Raw genomic sequence first — 20,566 nt, 5'->3', positions numbered from 1 at the left:
TTGAGGAAGGCCCAAGCCCATCTACTAGCCACAAATGACTCTTCAATTGCTTGCAGTTTAAAGTACAAATGTGCATTCTTTTATTGTCTGAGAATAAAGAACACTTCAGATGCAATGGTTTTGTGTGGTATGTCATTTACATTTTGGAGAATATCAGAGAAGCTCTGATCAACATTAAAGATGGAATGTTTTTTAAAAATTGCTATGAAGCTTGGCGTGTTAATGCATACCTGTAATCTCAGCAACTCAGGAGGTTGAGCCAGGAAGATTACAGTTTTGAGGCTGGCGTGGGTAACTTTGGGGAGACCCTGTCTCAAAATAAAAAGACTGGGTTTGTAGCTTAGTTGGAGCTCCCCTGTACCACAAACAGAACAAAAACCCACCCTATTTACCCAGCAAGCCCTATTGGATCTTCTAGACTGAGCTTTTCCTAATGGATTAAAAGTCAACATTTTCTTTCCCCATTCTTTTACAAGTACTTGCTAAATTGATGCTGTTGGCCTTAAACTTTTGTTTTCTTTTGGTTCCAGGGATTGAACACAGGGGTGCTCATCCCTTGAGCCACATCCTCAGCCACTGGCCCTTTTTGAGACAAGAGTCTCCAAAAACTGTTTAGGGCCTCACCAAGTTACTGAGGTTGGCTTTGAACATATGATTCTCCTGCCTCAATCTATGGAGTCACTGGGATTGCGGGTGTGTGCCGCCAGTCCAGAGAACTTTTTTTTTTGTTCGTACTGGCAATTGAACCCAAGGCTCCTTCCACACCTACAGGGCTTCATGCATGCTAGGTAAGCTCTACCACAGAGCTATATCCCCAGCCCTCCTCAGTTCTTATTTTAAAAATTTTGAGACAGGGTCTCGCTAAGTTACTGACAGTCTCACTAAATTGCTGATGTTTGTCTCAAACTTGAGATCCTCCTTGGCTTAGCCTCCCCAGTTGCTAGGATTAGAGGCATGTGCCACTGTGCCCAGCCTATCATTTATTGTTTGAACAGGGAAAAATATTTCTCTCTTGGAGATGAGGTCTCACTATATTGTCCAGGCTTATCTTTAACTCCTGGCCCACCTCTGTCTCCTCAGTAGCTGGGATTATAGATGTGCCAATATATATATGTATTTTATTTTATTTTTGGGTACTAGGTACTAGGTATTGAACCCAGGGCATTTTACCATTGAGCTACATCCCTATGCCTTTTAAGACAGGGCTTTGCTTAACTGCTGATGCTGGGATTACAGGAGTGTACTACCATGCCCAAATTACTTTAAAAATTTTAATTGAGAGATAATTATTCATATGTATGGAGTAGTTTGATATTTCTTTTTTTTTTTTTTTTTTTTTTTGGGTGCTGGGGATCGAACCCAGGGCAAGCACTCTACCAACTGAGCTATCTCCCCAGCCCCTAGTTTGATATTTCTAAGTATTAACATTCTTTTTTTTTTTTTGTGGTACTGGTGATTGAACCCAGGGTCCATGTATGCTATATAAACACTACTACTGAGCCAGTTCTAACATTTTTATAAGGAAAATTAGAAAACATCAACAACTGAAGATGGAAAAGTTTAAAACATTTTTAATTATTTCATACTAAATTTTGTGTATCTGTGTTTTGTACATTCTTAAGTAGAATATCTGGGGCCTTCTTTTTTTGGTACTGGGTATAAAATGTAGGACTTTCAGTATGCTAGCTAAGGGTTGTATTACTGAGCTACATCCATAGCCCTTTTTAAAATTATTTTGAGACACAGTATCCCTAAATTGGTCCAGGCTGGCCTTGAACTTCGTGATCGATCCTCCTGCCTCAGCCCCCTGAGTAGCTGGGATTTCAGGTGCGTACCAACATGCCAGGTAAAAGTAAAAACATCTTTTTGTTCCAAACTCCACAATCTACATTATGCACACACATGCTTGGACTACAGAAAGCTATGGAAAACCGGACATCGTGCCCATGTCTACATTAGCGATTATGTGCACAAACTGCTGCTGTACTGAACTGCTAGACAAGTCACTGAGCTGGGACATGATAAAACACTGTAGATGTGTAAGGCACAAATTGAGACATAAAAGAAAGAAGGAATCAGAATTCCTCAGCCCTCTTTTATTTACAGTAATATCAAACCATCCACTTGCATATTTTCTGGTCTCCTACCAGCTGAAATTAGGTAGGCATATCTTTTGGATCATGTGGTTGTATCCATGTCAGTGAATGAAAGAAAAGGAACAAACCAATCCTGGAACAGAAGAGTATCACTGCTCCAGCTGGAATGCAGCAGGAACATCTGGGTGTATCACACCTGAACACTTAAAGGAAAGAAGGAAAGCTGCTCTTCATTTGTTTTCAAGGCAAATTCATTCGAAACAGTGAATAAGTGGTCATCATAAATTGAATAATTAGTCTTTTAGACTTTTAGCCTAGGAAACAAAGTTTTTTTTTTCCCCCCCTAGTACACTACCAGGAAACAAACTTATCAAGAAACCCGGGAGATTTAGTACAGACATTATAATTCCTATTTGCTTTCCTCTTTCCTTTCTTTAGACAAACACCAAGTAAAATGTAGGTGAAGGAGATGAAACACAACAGGAAACTGACTTAGCAACCCCGACTTTAGCTAACCTAAAGAATCTTAAAAAAATACTTTGGTTAATCTGAATCTGGAAGTATTTGGGCACTGCTAGATCAAGTAAGGGTCAAACTGCTAACAAATTGCTGAAAAACAAAACAATAAAAGTTGTTAAGAATAACCTTTTCAAAACCCACAGACAGGTTACTTCATCCTTTATTTATTTAGCTGTGGTCCTGAAGACTATCCCAATTTCCCACAGAATCTTCTCTCAATACTACTGCAATATCATGGTATAAAGGAACTCAAAAGTACCATTAGACATAAGGACCAGTTTTTGAAAACCATGATGCTGAGTAATGTTTGAATGAGAATATGTGATATGGATGGTCAGATGAAAGATACCAAAATGTCAGACAGCCCATCGACTGGTGTTGCCATGAGATTCAACAGTCAACATCAGTCTGATAAGCTACCCGACAAGATGGTACAGCCATGGAGATGTCACGACGGTAGGCAAAACAAGCAGACATTCAGGTGGGATTTGAAAAAGCAAATCAAGTATTTCTGGCTTGCTGGGATTTAACCCCAATTCTATTCTATTTTGACACAATGTTAGTACCCATTTTCCTAAAGGAAAAAAAAAAAAAAAAAAACCACAAAAACTGTTTATTTTCTTCCTAAGCAAAACAAACAAGTTCAATCAGAAACATTCCCAAAGAAAATTTAGAATAAATTTTCACATTAAGAATAAAATACAGAAAGGAAACTGGGTTACACATAAAAAGTAAATTTCTGTCTGTTAAAACCAGAGTACATGGTAGTTAAAATGAACAGATATGAAAAACTGGGTTAAATAAAAAAAGAATTTCTTTCGCTTTTTTTGGTGCTGCTGAAGATGGAACCCAAGGTCTTGCACATGGCAGGCATGTTTCCCCAGCCCTCTCCAGGATCCCTTGATTTACGTATTATCACCTCTCCTATCTTGTTTTCACAAAGCAAGAAATCCCCAGACTGGGGCAATCACAGAGGTGCCATTTAGCTGAGTGTAGTGGCTGATTTCAGCATAACAAAAGATACCATGGTGGTGGCTCTTTCATGCAAATAAATGAATGCTATGAAATTCTGATTGTGGTGGATTTGGCAAAGCCCTCAGTTGGAAGAAGCTAAAAGGAAGTAAAAAATCAAAACGCTCAAAAAAAATGGACACAATTTTGGAATGATCAAAGATGTCTTTATAAAGTTTTTCCATGACTTCATTCTAAATATACAGAATAAAAAATGGTGTCAGCTCATTCATGAGACACCAACCAGATTTTCCTTATACTGTCTCAAAATTTAAAGATCAATTTCCCCAGGGGTGTGCAAAGCATCATAAAATGGCCTTTTTGAGGGTGGGAGAGGAAGGTTTGGGCAGGATGGCATATTAAATTGTACCATGATAGACATGCAAGACTGTTATCCAATCTATATAATTTATATACATTTTGATGACTTAGAAAAACAAAGCAATCATTTCTGACAAGCCTAAAAAGCTTGAAATATTTAACATACTTAGGAACTTTTTGTGTGGCAGGAATACTCTAACTTTACCATGTGGGCCTTTTGAAAGTAACAAATAGAAGGCCAATTTCATTAGGTTTGCGGCTGAACATCACATTCCACCTTAATAAAAGAACAATGTGGACTGGATTGAGGGTGGATACCTTAACGCATAAAGGAAAAGTTATGTTAGTGCAAAATATGGACTAAATTGCTTTCAGGAAAAAAGTTTTTAAAATTGATATAGGTTGGAAAAGGGAAGTTCCCTTCCTGGTTTAGAGTCCTCCCAATTTAAAGCAGAACCCATCCATTCTAATTTCTGCAGTTAAAAACTTTTCTCTGCTTATTTAGTTTTCTCCTCTGAGTTCAACCGCTGTTGGATTCGCTTGGCATAACTTTGTGCCATGGAGTTAATGATAGACAGGATAAAGTAACACACCATCACCACGACCAACTTCTCGAACATCCAGGACAACCAGTTTTCTCCCTGCAGGAAGAAATGCAGAACGATTCACATGACAAAGGCTTCATTTGTTTAACAGTAAAAAGGGGATCATCTACCTGGTTTTAAGCCAAATGATGAGAATTTTAAGCTTATAACTTACAAAGCCTAAATATTTAAAATGAAAGTCTGTGTCTCCAGCTACCCTGAAATCTACATTCTAGCCAGCCTTTTTATACTTAGCCACCGAGATTTCACTTTGTTGGATGTGAAGTCGATGTTGATTTATATAGTTTAAGATGATCTTTTTACTCTGAAGGAAGAACAAACTTTGGTTGAATTCTATCCCTAAAGCTGCCATGCAGACACTCACTGAGTACTGTCGAGATTGTTAAAAAGAGTTTTGTTCTGGGATTGGGAGCTGTTTTTAAGATAAAAGTTTTAAGTCATGCTTGAACAACTGAGGGCAGCAAGGGGCCACACGAAAAGTATAAGGCAATTTACAAAAACAAGTGCGCTTCCTTGCAATTTCCCATTTCAGATTATTGCTTACTCATCCTCTTCTAGTCATTTCCCCTTGCTTCAGAACTATTTACAGAAAAGGCAGACTTAGTTTAAGTTATTGTCTTCAAGTTCAGCTATGTTAAAAACCTTTGTCTATTTAAAAAAATCATGTTCTCATGACTGAAATGAAAAACAGCAGGTAGACACTCACGTTACCTCACTTAAGTCTAATACTTTGTTATGCTTTAAATTTTAACTTTTTAATCCAGTAGGGAGGTATATCTAATACATCTAAGATCAAGGCAACAACTCATTCTACATAACCGAACCATTACTTTCCATTAACCCTACCCTTGTTTTTGGAAGATGCCCAAGAAATAGTTGCACTTTTTTGTCTGATTTAAAACAAAGAAGATTTCTCAGGAGAAAGTTCACGATACTTCAACTTCTGTTCAGCAAACTGGCAAGCAAACCTCACTGCCTAAAAATGTGAGTGAGAGCTGTGAATCTAATTTCAGCCTGTAACTGCTCAAGGGAGAAAAACCCCAAATAAAGTCTCACCTGTGGTGTGCCCATTTCGCTTTTGTGGTGAAGCTTCTGTCGCTGAGCTTCCAGGTATTCCTGGAATGGCTTCTGCAGAGACGGACCTATGCCGGGGACAGCACTGGAAGCAGGGTACAGAAGCCCAAGGCAAAGATACATTTGGACAGAAAAGCAGGAGAGACGTTAAAGAAATTCCACTTACCGCCTGGACTCAAAAAACAGGGATAAAAGGAGGAACAAAATACAACAATCAATTGCCGAAATCCTGTGAACTCTTTTTAGTGGTAAAAATTCTTCCTTCAAACAAATCCTTATGGTAGAAAGATTTCTTATTAACATGACTTGGAGAAACTTAGAGTTAGTGCTCATAGTGAGACCAGCTCAGCTGATAATGAACACTGGTGTGGTACAAAGAATAAAATGAATGACTTCTCAGAAGTCCTACATTTATCACCACCAGTTCCTGTAAGAACTGGTTTGAACCGATTAATAAGGAAATGACTTATGCTTGTGTCATCCCAGTTAAAAAAGAAACTGCCCGCCCTCTCTCTGACTTGTCCCATCTTCTCAGAGGGGGGCGGTACTTTCTCAATCTAAGTCCTTATTAGGACAATCCGTGCGTCATCCTTATCCAAAAAGAATGCATTAGCAAATTTGGGAGGCACCTCCCCCTAGTCAGAAGTCAGTGATTAACAAAGGAACAAAGAAGGAACTATGAACCTTGAATCATTTCGTGGTTTATGGTGAACGGATTGCACAGAAACTCCTGTACATTACTAAACAACTTGTTCTGAGATGACTGGGATAGCAATCTCTGATAAGGCTCTGTACTCAGAGCTCCCTCTCACCCAGAATATGCGGAGGCAGTGCTGTTAAACCGGTTTGGCAACTGCAGCTACCAAGCTCCCGTTTTAGACATGCTCACAAGCATTTTTAAAATGGTAACTTGGGGCAACTTAGAAAATCAAACATCATTATCTTCTATACCCTTTATTTTTCTCATCTGTCACACTATAGCTAAAAAACAAATAAGCCCAATCTCTTTTCTAGGTCTAGAAAGGGTATTCTGATATACACTTGTAATAGTGCATAATAGTCTCCCCAAAAGTATATTGATTCACATTAACTTCATCTCTTTTCTAGAAAAATACAGTTGCTGCTTTTTTTTTTTTTAAATAAAAAGAAGGAACAGAAGAAAAAACAAACTTTTTTTTTCCTTCTGCAATTGTATTTACTAGACGCTAACAAATTCTTAACTTCTGGTTATATTTTTCTTTGACCCTATTATTTCCACCACTGAACCCTCAAAGGAGTTCCTGTTTTGAGTCCATGTAATGGAAAAATAAAAAACAAAGTGTAAGAAATAATCTATACCCATAAGAAACTTAAAATTACTATGAAAATTCAAAATCCTCTCACCCTCCTCTCTCACACCACACACACATACCAAACACAAATGAACTGATCCACAAACAAAAGATTTACAATACTAAATATGTGGTACAGAAGTTATATGCTAAAGAACTGGAAGGAGAGAACAGTAAAGGATGAGTGGTCCAAAAGGTCCTTTAATGAGTACTGAAGGATGTGTGGGAAAGGACTACACAGACGTTTATAGTAAAGGTGAAGGAAGCACTGATTAAGTCAGAAGATCAATAATAAATTATCAAAGATGGACAGGGTGGTGAAGTCTCCATCTCTATCTTGGTCTCTAAGTGACCTCTAAATGGCATTATGATCTCAAGGTAGGCCAGAAGAGCTGTGTTGTTTATCAGCAATGTTTCTAACTACGAAAGGCAAGGACAGGACAAATCTCTTTTACAAGAAAGATTTAACTTTTACAAGTAACATTTCCTTATAGTTGGGTTGCAAATAGTTCAAACATTTATACAAGAAATAAACCAGATGACTAAAACAAACAAAATCTCAGCAAAATACATGCATAACAAGATTGGTTTTAAAAACAGCAGATGTATAAGAACTATTCTTTTCATAAGTCAATTCATTCACCTTAACACATTTTAAACTACCAAGAAGGACTGAGGTTGTAGCTATGTGGCAGAGCACTCGCCTAGCTTGTATGAGGCACTGGGTTCAATCCTCATCAGCATCACACAAAATTAAGTAAATAAAAAAAATAAAGGTATCGTGTCCATCTACAACTAAAAATATATTTAAAAATAAACTACCAAGGATAGTCATATTTAAGCCATTAAGACAAAGTAAAAATTAAGATCTCAATGTTAGAAAGATTTTAATTTTTGAGGGTAGATACTAGGGATTGAACTCAGGGGCACTCGACCACTGAGCCACATCCCCAGTCCTATTTTGTGTTTTTTATTTAGAGACAGAGTCTCACTGAGTTGCTTAGTACCTCCCTTTTGCTGAGACTGGCTTTAAACTCTTGACCCTCCTGCCTCAGCCTCCCAAGCTGCTGGGATTACAGGTACGTGCCAGCATGCCTGGCAAGAATCTAATTTAAAAAAAAAAAATTTTTTTTTTTGTTTTAGTTGAAGGTGGACACAATACCTTGATTTTATTTTTATGTGGTGCTGAGGATCAAACCCAGGGCCTCACCCATGCTAGGGGAGTGCTCTACCACTGAGCCACAACCCCAGCCCAGGATTCTAATTTTTTTGTTGTTGTTGTTGAGGTCAGTGAAGAAAGGACTGGATTCCCTTGAAAAAATTTTGAGAGACAAATGATTTGCCATTTTAAGTCCATTGTATGTGTGAGAGATACACTTGAGCTGACAAGAGTGCATGATTTGCAAGTTTCAAATAATTATTTTGGGGCTAATACTGAGATACATTTACCAAAGTGCTATGTATTATATGCTTTGAGATGTTTTGGTAGTGTAGGGGAACTATGCAGATTTCCATAAGAGACCAGGAAACCAGTTGAAAATAAATAAATTTTAGTTGGGAGTAGTGACATATTACTGTAATCCCAGCTGAGATGGGAGGATCACAAGTTTGAGGCCAGCCTGGGCAACATAAAGAGACCCTGTTTCAAAAATAAAAAACAGCTGGGTGTGGTGGTGCATGTCTGTAATCCCAGCGACTCAGGAGGCTGAGGCAGGAGCATCTCAAATTTGAGATCAGCTTCAGAAAATTTAGGGAGACCTTGCCTCAAAATGAAAAATGAAAAGGACTGGAGATATGGTTCCATGTTTAATTACCTCTGAGTTTAATCCTTGATACCAAAACCAAAAACAAACAAACAAACAAACAAAAAAAAAACCCAGTTTTTTGTGTTGTATGTGTGGTACTGGGATTGAACCCAGGAGCACTTCACCACTGAGCCACACTCCCTGCACTTTTTTGTACTTTATTTAGAGACAGGGTCTCGCTGAGTTGCTTAAGACCTTGCTAAATTGCAGAGGCTGGTTTTGAAATCGAGCTCCTACTGCTCAGTCTCTTGAGCTGCTGGGATTATAGGCATGCTCCACCCCGACTGGCAAAAAACCCCAGTCTTAATAGCAACATATTAACTAAGACTATCATGAACAAACAAATGATCTGAATTAATCTGAAAGTTAACACATTTGGAATTTAGGTCTTAAGTGCTATAAAGCCAATTATTGTCAGTCTCCCAATCTTTTATTAGATGTTAATCAAAACTTTAGTTCTAATTTCTCCATCTCTAAAGACAATGGTGTAGGTTACTGAGGTCTCAGTTTATATACAAAGATTTTATACTAGAGGTTTTTTTAATAATCATTAAAGCTATTTTAAATAATAGAGCTGATAAAAATTACAGCTCTCACTCTTAATATGCATATAAGGTGATTAAAACCAGTTTGTGAGCTCATCCCTCAAACCATTTTCAAGCAGCAGTCCAGAAGCAAGAGCCCATTCTGACACTGAAGACTAACTTAAAGTACATACATTGGGGCAGGGTTGGGACACACCTGCATCATAGTTCATTGGTTTTTTACAGTTGCTTTAGGAAATAACCTAAATGTCATGCTCCAAAAGCCATTCAAATCATACCAGCTCTGTGCATTTGGCTAAGAACTCTCATCTCTCCCTTAGTGACTGAGTAAAGTCCTCTACCTGCAATTAGGCTCTGATTAAGTTCAAAGAATTATAGCTTTGTGATATAGGAAACATGAAGGTGGAGAACAAACTCAGGAAGAACTATTTTGCAGTCTGCAACTGAACTAAAATATACATAAAAGAGTCTTGTAAATAGCTACTTACTCTAGGTGAGACTGTTTTAAAATAAATAAAAATGAAAAAGGGAAAAAAAATCAATCTCATCTAATTTTCCTTGTTGTAGACCTTCAACTTGGTGGGTAAAAAATCTTTGTGGGTAGTAGCTCACATCTTAGTATTTTTATTATTGGCACAAACCAGAAGCAAATATAATATTAAAAACCAAATTTCCAACAAATTATTCTAGTGGCAGTTCTTGTACTTTGGTTACTGATTAAGAAAAAAAAAAAAGTAAAAAAGAAAAAAAACCCTTAGAAATGGTAGAAAGAGAGAGAGAGAGATGAAAGGAAAAAAGATTTCAAAATTCCAAATCCATTTACAGCTCAAAATCAGTTTCATGGGCCACAACTGTTTTCCATGTTCACATATTTAAGTGTCTGTTAGAATAGACTCGAGACAAACTATTCTGCAAACTTAAATACTATTTAAAAAAATGCATTCAAAATAAAATTTGGGGGGCTGGGGATATAGCTTAGTTGGTAGTGTGCTCGCCTCATAAGCACAAGGCCCTGGGTTCAATCCCCAGCACCACAAAAAATAAAAAATAAAAAAATAAAAAAATAAAAAAATAAAATTTGGGAAAATTCTGTCAAGAGCACTAAATAATTTGCAAACAAAATCTATTATTTTTCTATAATTTTTTTAAAAAATAACTTTATTTTTATGTGGTGCTGAGGATTGAACCCAGTGCCTCACACGTGCTAGGCAAATGCTCTACCACTGAGCCACAACCCCGGATCAAATAATTTTAAATATATATGTTATTCTGCTTCTGGAAATCATTGATACTATAAGAAATCTGTATTCTGAATTCTCCTTATAATTTCCTCCTTATGGAGATTTGCATTATTCTCTGTACTCACAAATGCCAAAAATCTTCCCAAGGAAATATCACAATTGGCAGAGGTTGTACAGAAAATGGGTGGAATGATAACTTTTTCCAACAATTTATCTATTTTTATTTATTGGTTAATATGGAACACACGTCCATTCCAAGCATGCATAGAATTTATTGGTCATCATTACTTCTGTTTTTCAAGGGACTCCTTTCAAATTGTGCCTCAAACATGTTAGTTCACCACATATAAAAAAATGGCAGTTGATTTCCTTTGAATCTCTTTTCCATCAGGAGAGAGTCATCAAACTAGTCTTGTTATGAGAAGATCTGAAATTTTCTTTAACGTGGTCATGATTCTGTTTGAATTTTTCTTGTCAGATGTGTTTTGTGGGGTTGGGGATATAGCTTAGTTCACAGAGTGCTTGCCTGTCAAGCACAAGGACTTGGGTTCAATCCTCAGCACTGGGGAAAAAAAAAAAAAAAAAAAAAAAGATGTATTTTGTGTTAATTTATCTTCATGAAATTGGGGGGATGTACTTAATTTTGGGGGGGTACTGAGGATTAAACACACAGGTGCTCAACCACTGAGGTATATCCCCAGTCTTTTTTTGTATTTTATTTAGAGTGGGTCTCCACAAATTGTTGAGGCTGACTCTGAACTTGTGATGTGCCTCAGCCTCCCACTCACTCCTCTGGGATTACAGGGGTCACTGAGCCTGGCCTTTTTTAAAAAAAAAATCTTTTGAATGTGACTATTAAAGAGCTGATACAAGGAATGAATGAAATGTCAAAGTTTCCACCTCATTGCTGCTTCTTATGAATGCATTATTAGTACTACCTTCATTCTACTACATCTTTATATGAACACTTTCAAGCCTATGTCTGTTTTGTGGTTAGTTGAGTTAAAACTAGGAATGATAACCTACAAATCTGATTAATAGAGTACAGAAAATACAATGAACTACAATATGAAAAGAGTGAACAAATAAAGAGAATGACTCACAGTAAGCACCTTTTGTACTGTGGAAAGAATTTTTATCTTTGTACTACCCATTACATGTGATCTTCAGACATGTGGACTGAGGGAGGGCCCATAAGACATCCTCAATGTATGTACAGTCATATAACATTATAATGTATTGTTATCACAATAAAGTTATCTATATTACAAAAATACACAAAAAAGAAAATTACAAATGAAAATAAAGAGAACATCTATTATTTTATTATCATCTGACATTAGTGATCACTGGTTTAGATCATGAAGCTAAACTACAACAACAGGTATAAACATTATACCCTATTCCCAAAAGGTAAAAAACATTTTAAGGCCTAGTTTGCATACCAACTCAATTTAAGACTATTAGGTAATATACCCAGAGGGGAAAAAAGCTATTTCTACAGAAATGGGTGTGTACTTTTCTATCATTCTTCTAATGAGCCTTTACAATCTGGATAGTCAAACCTCACTCAAGGGACTGGAATCCTGTGTCCACAGTTAAAACTTTTAATTATGTTCTAATGAACATATATCTTTATATGAACATTTTCAAGTCTATGTCTATGAAGGTTAGTTTAGTTAAAACTAGGAATGGGCCTTAAGAATTTCCTTGATAGATGAGGGACCCTGTGTGTAAATCAATAAATCAAATTTATCCTCTGGCTGCAGAGAATTCTGTCATTTGAGATTTGTCTGAGAAGCACAGAAATAGAATCCTAAATAGAAATAGTTTTCTTCTAACTGAAACCCAAAGACTTTACCTGAAGAGAATGAATTTTACATTTAAGGTAATAGTAGAATGTATTTTCGGGAATGAAATAAAAGCCCTTTACCATCCTATTCCCATTGTATACTGATATGCCTTCTGTGTAAAAGAGGTGATCACAGTGTGGCAGAAGTTCAGCAACAAGATGAAGTAGCAATTCTCTTTGCTGGTAACAGTCTGGCATAAAATTCTCTTTTTTAGAAATGTGTATTTTCGTCAAACATTGCAGAGTTAAATTTTCCTCCCCACACTCCAGGCAGTGATCTAAACAGGCTTAACGGTTAGTATTTTAATGAGTTGTCATTTCCTGTCTGATAAAGATTCTCACAGTATTTAACCACCAGTTTCCCTGGGGACCAACCAATCCTAGAGCTCTGGCTCACAGTGACTCAGAATGGCCTCAGACTCCTGGACTGATTCAACAATGATAGATTATCCTCTACAAGAAAATGTCTTCCTCCTAAGGTGGGCAGTTCAGGAAAGGGAGGGGGGCAGTTTATTGTGCAATTTTTCTGAAAAAGCCAAAGACCATCTCATGCCAACTCTCATTAATATTTATAGCCTAGTCATCTTGCCCTCAGAATTTATGTGGGGAGGGGAAGACACAACTGTTACCTAATCAATCCAGGAATAAGAACATGAACTGGTGCTAACTGAAAATCAATCTATACTTTTACGTAGTAAAAATAAGATCTAGTAATACTGTGTGACTGGAATGAAAGTGTCATTATCTTACCATTTAATTTAAAACAAAATATGAATCTTTGAAGCTGATACTGTTAGAAAAAATTGGTGATTGATGTATTCTACTTGTTTTTGGATTTGAAATGTGGTAGCCTACTCAAATCAAGTTCCTTTATAACCCTGAAACTTGGAAGAGCACTGCAACATAAAATAAATTCAGGATCAAAATTATGTATATAGTGGAAAATCTAGGACTTTCTTATACATGTTGGTAGTCTCTGGCACCTTTTAAAATTCTTTGTGATTTAACCTCAGGATCTGAGATTAAAACATATTGAATTTCATTTGCATCTGTGCCCCTTTCAAATGATTAAAACCTCTTTTGTACTCAATTTAGTCCATTATATGCAGAGTGGTATTATAAACATATGATACCATTCGTTTCCTCAAGGTTAGTAGAAAGAAGACCACTGCTTTATCCAGAAACTTCAGGTGTATGATTGTTATTGCCTGACAACAAATTTTGATCACAAAAGAATTTCCAAGATCCCTTGCTTTTGAACATTTCAAATTGTTTTCTATAACCCGAAAGGACTTAAGACCTCTTTATAATTTAGTAGCTACTCTTTGAAATAAGCTATCATTAAAGAGCAGCTCCAGAAAACAGAACCTTGTTTCAGAACACAGACCCATGCAGGATTCAAGCAGACACTGATGTTAATGAATGAGGCCAGAGCTAAAGGAGTGTAAGACCCAAGTAAAACTGATAGGCTGACAAGACAAAACCTTGTTCAAAGTCAACTGATTTCACTTACAAAAACAAGTCTGATGGCAGCTTTGTGTAACAGATTCTCTGGCTGGCTTGAAGATCCTCTAAGTTCTAACAATGAAAAATCAGCAGCAGGGACCCACAGACCAAAAGGTCAGCAGTTTAAGCTGAGTGTGGTGGCACACACACATAAGGTTGAGGCAGGAGGATCACACATTTGAGGGCAGCCTGCACAATTTAGCAAGCCCCGTCTCAAAGCAAAACAAAACACCTAAACAACAACCAAAAAACTCCACAAACAAAACCCCCAAACCCCAAAACACGAACAAACAGCAGAGTTTTCAGAATTTTAAATTTAAGGTGAGACAGCAATAAGTGCTTACTGGCCTTGAGATCACTGAAAATGGAATGATGATGAGTGTACCCTGAAAAGTGACAATAATGACTGGAATCTCACCTAAGATTACTTATTCTAAAGCTAAGTAAGGCAGAAAATCACTACATGCAAGTAGAAAACTAGGGGGAAAAGTTGTGTTCTTTGCTCTGAAGGAAAATCAATCTAGAAGGGTGCGGGAAGAGAGAAAGAAAATGCATTTAAACCTAGGGCACAGAAGCCAGTAGGTTCCTCACTAACAGTAATAGCAGCACGCCCAGGTGGATGCACATGAACAAGGGTGTGGAAAGAATTAATGCTATCAAATTAAAATAGCTGCTGTTTGAGACTGGCACTTTAGCTCAAACTCTAACCTCCAAGGGGGACAGATAGCCCACTGCCTTCTATAGCACTGCCTCAATGTCCCCCTTCTCTATCTCAGAACATTTTAGAATTTTCGCTTTCAGTTTTCAAGAATGAACTCGTGCTGGATGCAGTGACGCACAAGGGTCATCCCATTGGGTCAGGAGGCTGAGGCAAAAGGATCGAGAGTTCAAAGACAGCCTTAAGCAATTCAGTGAGACCCTATCTCTAAATAAAATACAAAATAGGGTTGGAGATGTAGCTTAGTGGTCGAGTGCCCCTGTGATCAGTTCCCAGTACCATCCCCCCGTAATAAAAGAACCCACAAGGTTTATTATCTTCATTTATATCTATCTACCATTTATATGAAATTAAGTTCTCTGTGTCTTGGTTCCCCCTACTATACAATAGTAGTAGTAGTAGTAGTACCTCACAGATTTTGTTACACATAGTAAATTTAAAAATTTAAGAAAAGCATTGGGCATAGGGGGTGCTTACTAAATGTTAATTTGCTTTCCACAGCCTTCCTTCCTTCTTTTCTTTCCATTTTTACTTTATATCTCTGTCTTTTTGCTATAGCATCTTTTCCCTCAGGCTAAAATGTACAGTGGTTTCCCCTGTTAATGAATGAATGGATGCAACAAATATTTATAGAGCAATTAAAATGTGACAGGAATAATCTTGGCCTGCCTTTTCTTTTACCCTACAGTTTCATGTAATACAATATAAATCTGTTTCAGTTTTGATTCTGAAATTCTGAAATGCTCTAATTATGGTCAATAGTAACTTCCTAATTCAATGTCTATTTTTCTCTCATTTAACAGTCTAACTATGCTGCCTTTCAATATCTATGACAAAAACACAGAAGGCTTACGAATCAAAGGAGAAAGAGGAAAGGCAAGGAATTTTCTTAAACTGCAGAAGAAGGTTTTGTTAAAATTTGAGTATATAACTAAGTCTTAAGTTGGGATCTTAAGGTCCTTTGTATCCTTTTTTTAGATAATACAAATGTTTGTGGTTCTCCACTTCCATAACTTTTCTGATTATTTTACAATGATCAATGTAAGATAATCAGGTACATGAAGCACTTTATATTTTAAAATGAAAGAATGTATTTTCTTTCTTTTCTTTTTTTTTTGCGGTGCTGGGGTATATTTTCTTTCTGTAGAAGAAAAAGTCCAGGCTCACAAAGCTTATTCTGACCACTCTCCATAGAGTAAGGAACACGAAACAACATTCAGATTCAAGCACTTAATTACTCACTGGTTGAAATGATCTCTCTTGCCACAGGCAAGCACGACTCTGAGGTCAAACATCAAGTTAACTCAGAAATAGGAGACAGCAAAGAAGAGCATGGAACATTCTGTATCTGGTAAAAGTTTCTGTTCCAGTCAACCCCATCCCCCATCCCTCCAGTTCAATGATTGAGTTATGGAAACTTTTCTTGTGTGGTAAAACTGGGGACTTTGTCTTCCAATAAGATCCTGGCAACCTGACAATGAGCCAATGTTCTGCATATGGTTTGTTGCGAATCACATGCTTAATGTTATTTTCTGGGAATTCTCATTTTGTATTTGGTGAGAATACTGGAACATGTCATTTTAATTATAATTTTTAAAGTTAGATTTGGGTATATTCTTTAAGAACTATCTGCAAGTCTCTCTCTCTTAATAGAGAAAGTCTAAGATTAAATAAAAATTAGATTTAAATCATAATTTAAATAAAAAGATTACCACAAATGTAATAAAGTCTTTCAAGTTCTAAAATTTCCTGGTTCTCTGGTTTTATCCCCTGACTTATTTCAAAGAGTAAAAAAAACATTATACGACTAATCTTTTTTTTACAGAACCTTTCCTCTACCTGCTAAATATACTATAAACCAGAAGGCTATAACCTCTTTCAGAATATATAACTGATTCATTACATCTCTTCAGATTTACATGTATAACTAGACAAACCCTTTGATATATAAAGACAATAAGGACACCTTCCCTTAAATCTAATGATTCTAGCAACTACTTTTTAGAACTGTCCCCCAAAATATATCTATTAATTATTTCTAATTGGGGAAAAGGCCTATATTCAAACTCTGGAACCTTAGGACTGTGAAACAATGATATTATGCTAAAAGTACCACAAACTAAAGGCATGCTTAGGGTATCATATTTAGGTAGGCCACTCCATACATACGTTGAGAATAGAGGCCCTTTGGGATATTCATCAACATAGTATTCAAATCTCTGTAAAATTCTATACCTAATTGCCAGAAATATAACTGTCAACAGTAACCCTTTCATGTTACTTGGGGTCAGGGGTGGAATGGGGTGGAGGAGAACAGGCTGGCCTAGAAGGCTGCAGGTACACCTGAGGGGTTAGTCTGCCCAAATTTGGCCCTAGACAAAACTAAGAAATAGGGTATATCTTATGTTTTGTTCCAATGTCTCTTGTTATTCATCTTTTCCTCTTCTGAGTTGTTGCTTTCATTATTCTCTTAGGTTCTTTCCTATGCCCTCATCCATACTGCACTAAGAAATGCTCATAGGATCCTGGGTGTGGTGGTGCACAACCTGGGAGGCTAAGACAGGAGGATTGCAACTTTGAGGCCAGTTGCAGCAACTTGGTAAGACCCTGTCTCAAAATAAAAAAATAAGGACTGGGGCTATAGCTCAGTGGTAAAGAAACCCAGAGTTCAAGCCCTAGTAACAAAATAAAAAAAATTATACAGCAGTTATTTACAACCTCTCTGAGCCAACTTTTGATTAGAAGTAAACAGTAATACTACTACTATTAATAATTATTATAACAATCACAAAGGGCCCACTATGTTCAAAAAATAGTTTCCTCAAGAATTATTTACATAATCTCTGCTGAAAGAATGTCCTGGTTAAGGGCATTTTAGTGATCAGAAAGTAAACTAACATGGAGAGATAGGCTTTCTCTCAATTTTCTAGGTGACAATAAATAGAAACTTTGGAAAACAAGACATTGAGAACACAGGCGATATCAAATCTGAGACAAAAGGCATTTTAAAAATCCACATGCCATGGACTGTTAACTCACTGATATGAGTGTGTTCCAACTAAACTATAAAATATTTTGTTTCAGAAAATTTAAAATTGTGCCTGGAACTAGAAATGTTATCAGTGGCCTTCTGAACTGGAGAAGAAATGGTACTCAAAGAAACATGATTGAAAGAATAGCAACTACAGAAGCATATACAGAAAGAAGTTAAATAACTGGTCTGTGGCAGAGTTCAAATTCAAATCTAGAACTATACCACTCTCTAGCTGTCCTTACTATTGGAACTCAATTTTCATTATTTCTTGCCTTAATATCTCACGTTTAGTTTAAATATGAACTCATGCTAACCTTTTTCTTGCTTATCTTTTTAATTTTTTTTCTCTACTGTTTATCACTCTCCTAATTGTGGTCACATATTTTTAAAATTTCTTCAAAAGACTGCATTTCAAATTTTACTAGTTTAGTTTGATGATTATGCTATGCTATTTGGAGTTTTAACAATGTGAAGGAGAGAACAAACAAAGAAGTTTTTACAGCAAGTTAGAGGCAGTACTCTTAGCTCGGCTCAACCATGGATCTTTTCTTTCTCTCTCTCTCTCTCTCCGTCTCTGTCTCTTTTTTTCTTGTAGTGTTGGGCATTGAACCAGGGCCTCATGCATACTAGGCAAGTCCAACAATGGATCTATTGAAACAATTCAAATATTCTGTTTTCTGAAATTAATTGCTGATCTATTCATTGTGTTATAAAATAATAAATTTAGGTCTATTAAAAAAATCATTCTTGGTGCTGGACATGGTGGGAGGTAGAGGTAGGAGGATCACTTGAGTCCAGGAGTTCAGGGTCAGTCTAAGCAACATACTGACACAATGTCTCAAAAAAAAAAAAAGAGAGAGGTGGTGGTGGTGGCTTCTCTTTAAAAGTTAACATTCATTCTAGGTTTGGTGAATATATTTATTTATGTACTTATATATGTGTTTATTATTTTTATTATTATTTTCCACTCAGATAAACAGATAAAGTTTTATATAGGAAAGCAGAGACACATTTGAGGGAGAACATGGACCATATCCAGAGGGAGAGACAGCTGAATTAATTAAATTGATTTAGTGGTGCTAGGGATTTAACCCAAGGACTCACACGTGATAGGCAAATACCACCACAGAGCTACACTCCCAGTTTTATTTTTGATATTCGTTTGAATCCTTGTATTTAAAAGCATTTCCTACTTCAAAATGTAGGAAAATAAATCATGTCATGTTCAATTGCAGAATATGATTAACAGATACTGTTATTACTTACAAATACTAAAAAAAAGCCTTTTGGCATCTGATCATGAAGTATTACTATCACTTTCAAAGTCTATTATTATTTTATAGTACTGGGGACTGAATCATGGGTGTTTTATCACTGAGCTACATCCCCTACCTGTTTATTTATTTATTTATTTTTATGGTATTGGAGATTGAACCCAGGGATTCTTCACTGGTAAGTTACACTCCAAGTCATTAAAAAAAAAAAAAAAAAAAAAAAAAAAATATATATATATATATATATATATATATATATATATATATTTTATTTATTTTATTTTATTTTTATTTTATAGTGCTGGGGATTGAACCCAGGGCCTTGTGCATGCAAGGCAAGCACTCTACCAACTGAGCTATCTCCCCAGCCCCTTAAAATATATTTTTAGTTGTCAATGGACCTTTATTTTACTTATTTATATGTGGTGCTGAGAAGCAAACCAAGTGCCTCACATATGCTAGGCAAGCATTCTACCACTGAGCTACAAACCCAGCCTCAGTTTTAAAATTTTGAGACAGGGTCTTGCTAAGTTGCTAAGAGTTTCACCAAGTTGCTGAGTTTGGCCTCAAACTTTTGATCCTCCTGCCTTGGCCTCCCAAGTAGCTGGGATTATAGCATGCCTGGCAACATCTGATTATTCATACTGCTTAATACATTATCTAGAAAAAAAGCTGAGGTAAACCCAGAAGACAGTACTGGGAAAACAATGAGAATATCAGGACATTACAGCATGTCTTCTGAAAATGATTAAAAGACTAGACATCAAACTGGTATATACCTGCAATTCCAGCAACTGAGGATGCTGAGGTAGGAGAATCACAAGTTTGAGGTCAGCCTCAGCAATTCAATGAGTACCTAAGCAACTTAGCAAGACCCTGTTTTAAAGTAAAAATTAAAAAGGGCTAGAGATGTAGCTTAGAGGTAAAGTATCCCTGGGTTCAATCACCAGTACAAAAAAAAAAAAAAAAAAAAAAAAAAAGCAAAAAACCATGACATTGATCATCTAATTCAATAAAAATCTGAATCCAGTAGGCTAGAATATATTAGAACAACTTCATGGAAAAATGATCTTTTTTTTTTTAAAGATTTTTTATATGTACATTTTTTAGTAGTAGGTGGACACAATACCTTTATTTTACTTATATGTGGTGCTGAGGATCAAACCCAGGGCCTCATGTGTGCTACAAGTGCTCTACCACTGAGTCACAGCTCCAGTCCCCAAAATTATCTTATCTTTCAGAGATAAGAATCACTGAAATTTTGAGGGACAATATTAGTAAAAATTTTTTTAAAGGAACTTGTGTTTCAAAAAATATAATATGTTCCAACTTAACTATTGCCCTAAAATTAAAGGCACTTTAATTTCTATTTACTGTGAATAAATAATGTAATTTCTTAGAAATTTCCAAGGCTGGGTAAGCAAACAAAAGAATCCAGATTATACAAAGGACTTGTTACAATTTTTATTGGCCAGATCTTTATTTGGACAGCATGTGTTCAATTTATTCAGCAGATATTTTCTGAGCACCTGCTATGTGTAAATCAAGATGACAGGTGCTGTGAACATAACAGAATAAAAACAGACAAGGTCTCTGTCATTAAGAAACTTATAGTTTAGGAGTAAAGATAGTGT

The 20,566-nt window shown here is 36.3% G+C and overlaps 1 protein-coding gene across 1 annotated transcript in view; it reads right to left on the bottom strand.

Annotated features, from left to right (window-relative positions):
* Positions 1-3,213: 3,213 nt before the first annotated feature.
* Vmp1 (vacuole membrane protein 1) overlaps positions 3,214-20,566 on the bottom strand; it is a 110,970-nt gene continuing 93,617 nt past the window's right edge. The window contains 2 exon segments of the mRNA XM_047545289.1: positions 3,214-4,588; positions 5,609-5,711. Of these exon segments, the coding sequence (XP_047401245.1) occupies positions 4,445-4,588; positions 5,609-5,711 (247 nt within the window). The 3' untranslated portion in view covers positions 3,214-4,444.

The sequence above is a fragment of the Sciurus carolinensis genome, chromosome 3 (genome assembly GCF_902686445.1).
Source record: "Sciurus carolinensis chromosome 3, mSciCar1.2, whole genome shotgun sequence".
Classification (NCBI taxonomy): Eukaryota; Metazoa; Chordata; class Mammalia; order Rodentia; family Sciuridae; genus Sciurus; species Sciurus carolinensis.
This window is presented reverse-complemented; position numbering and strand designations above follow the sequence as displayed.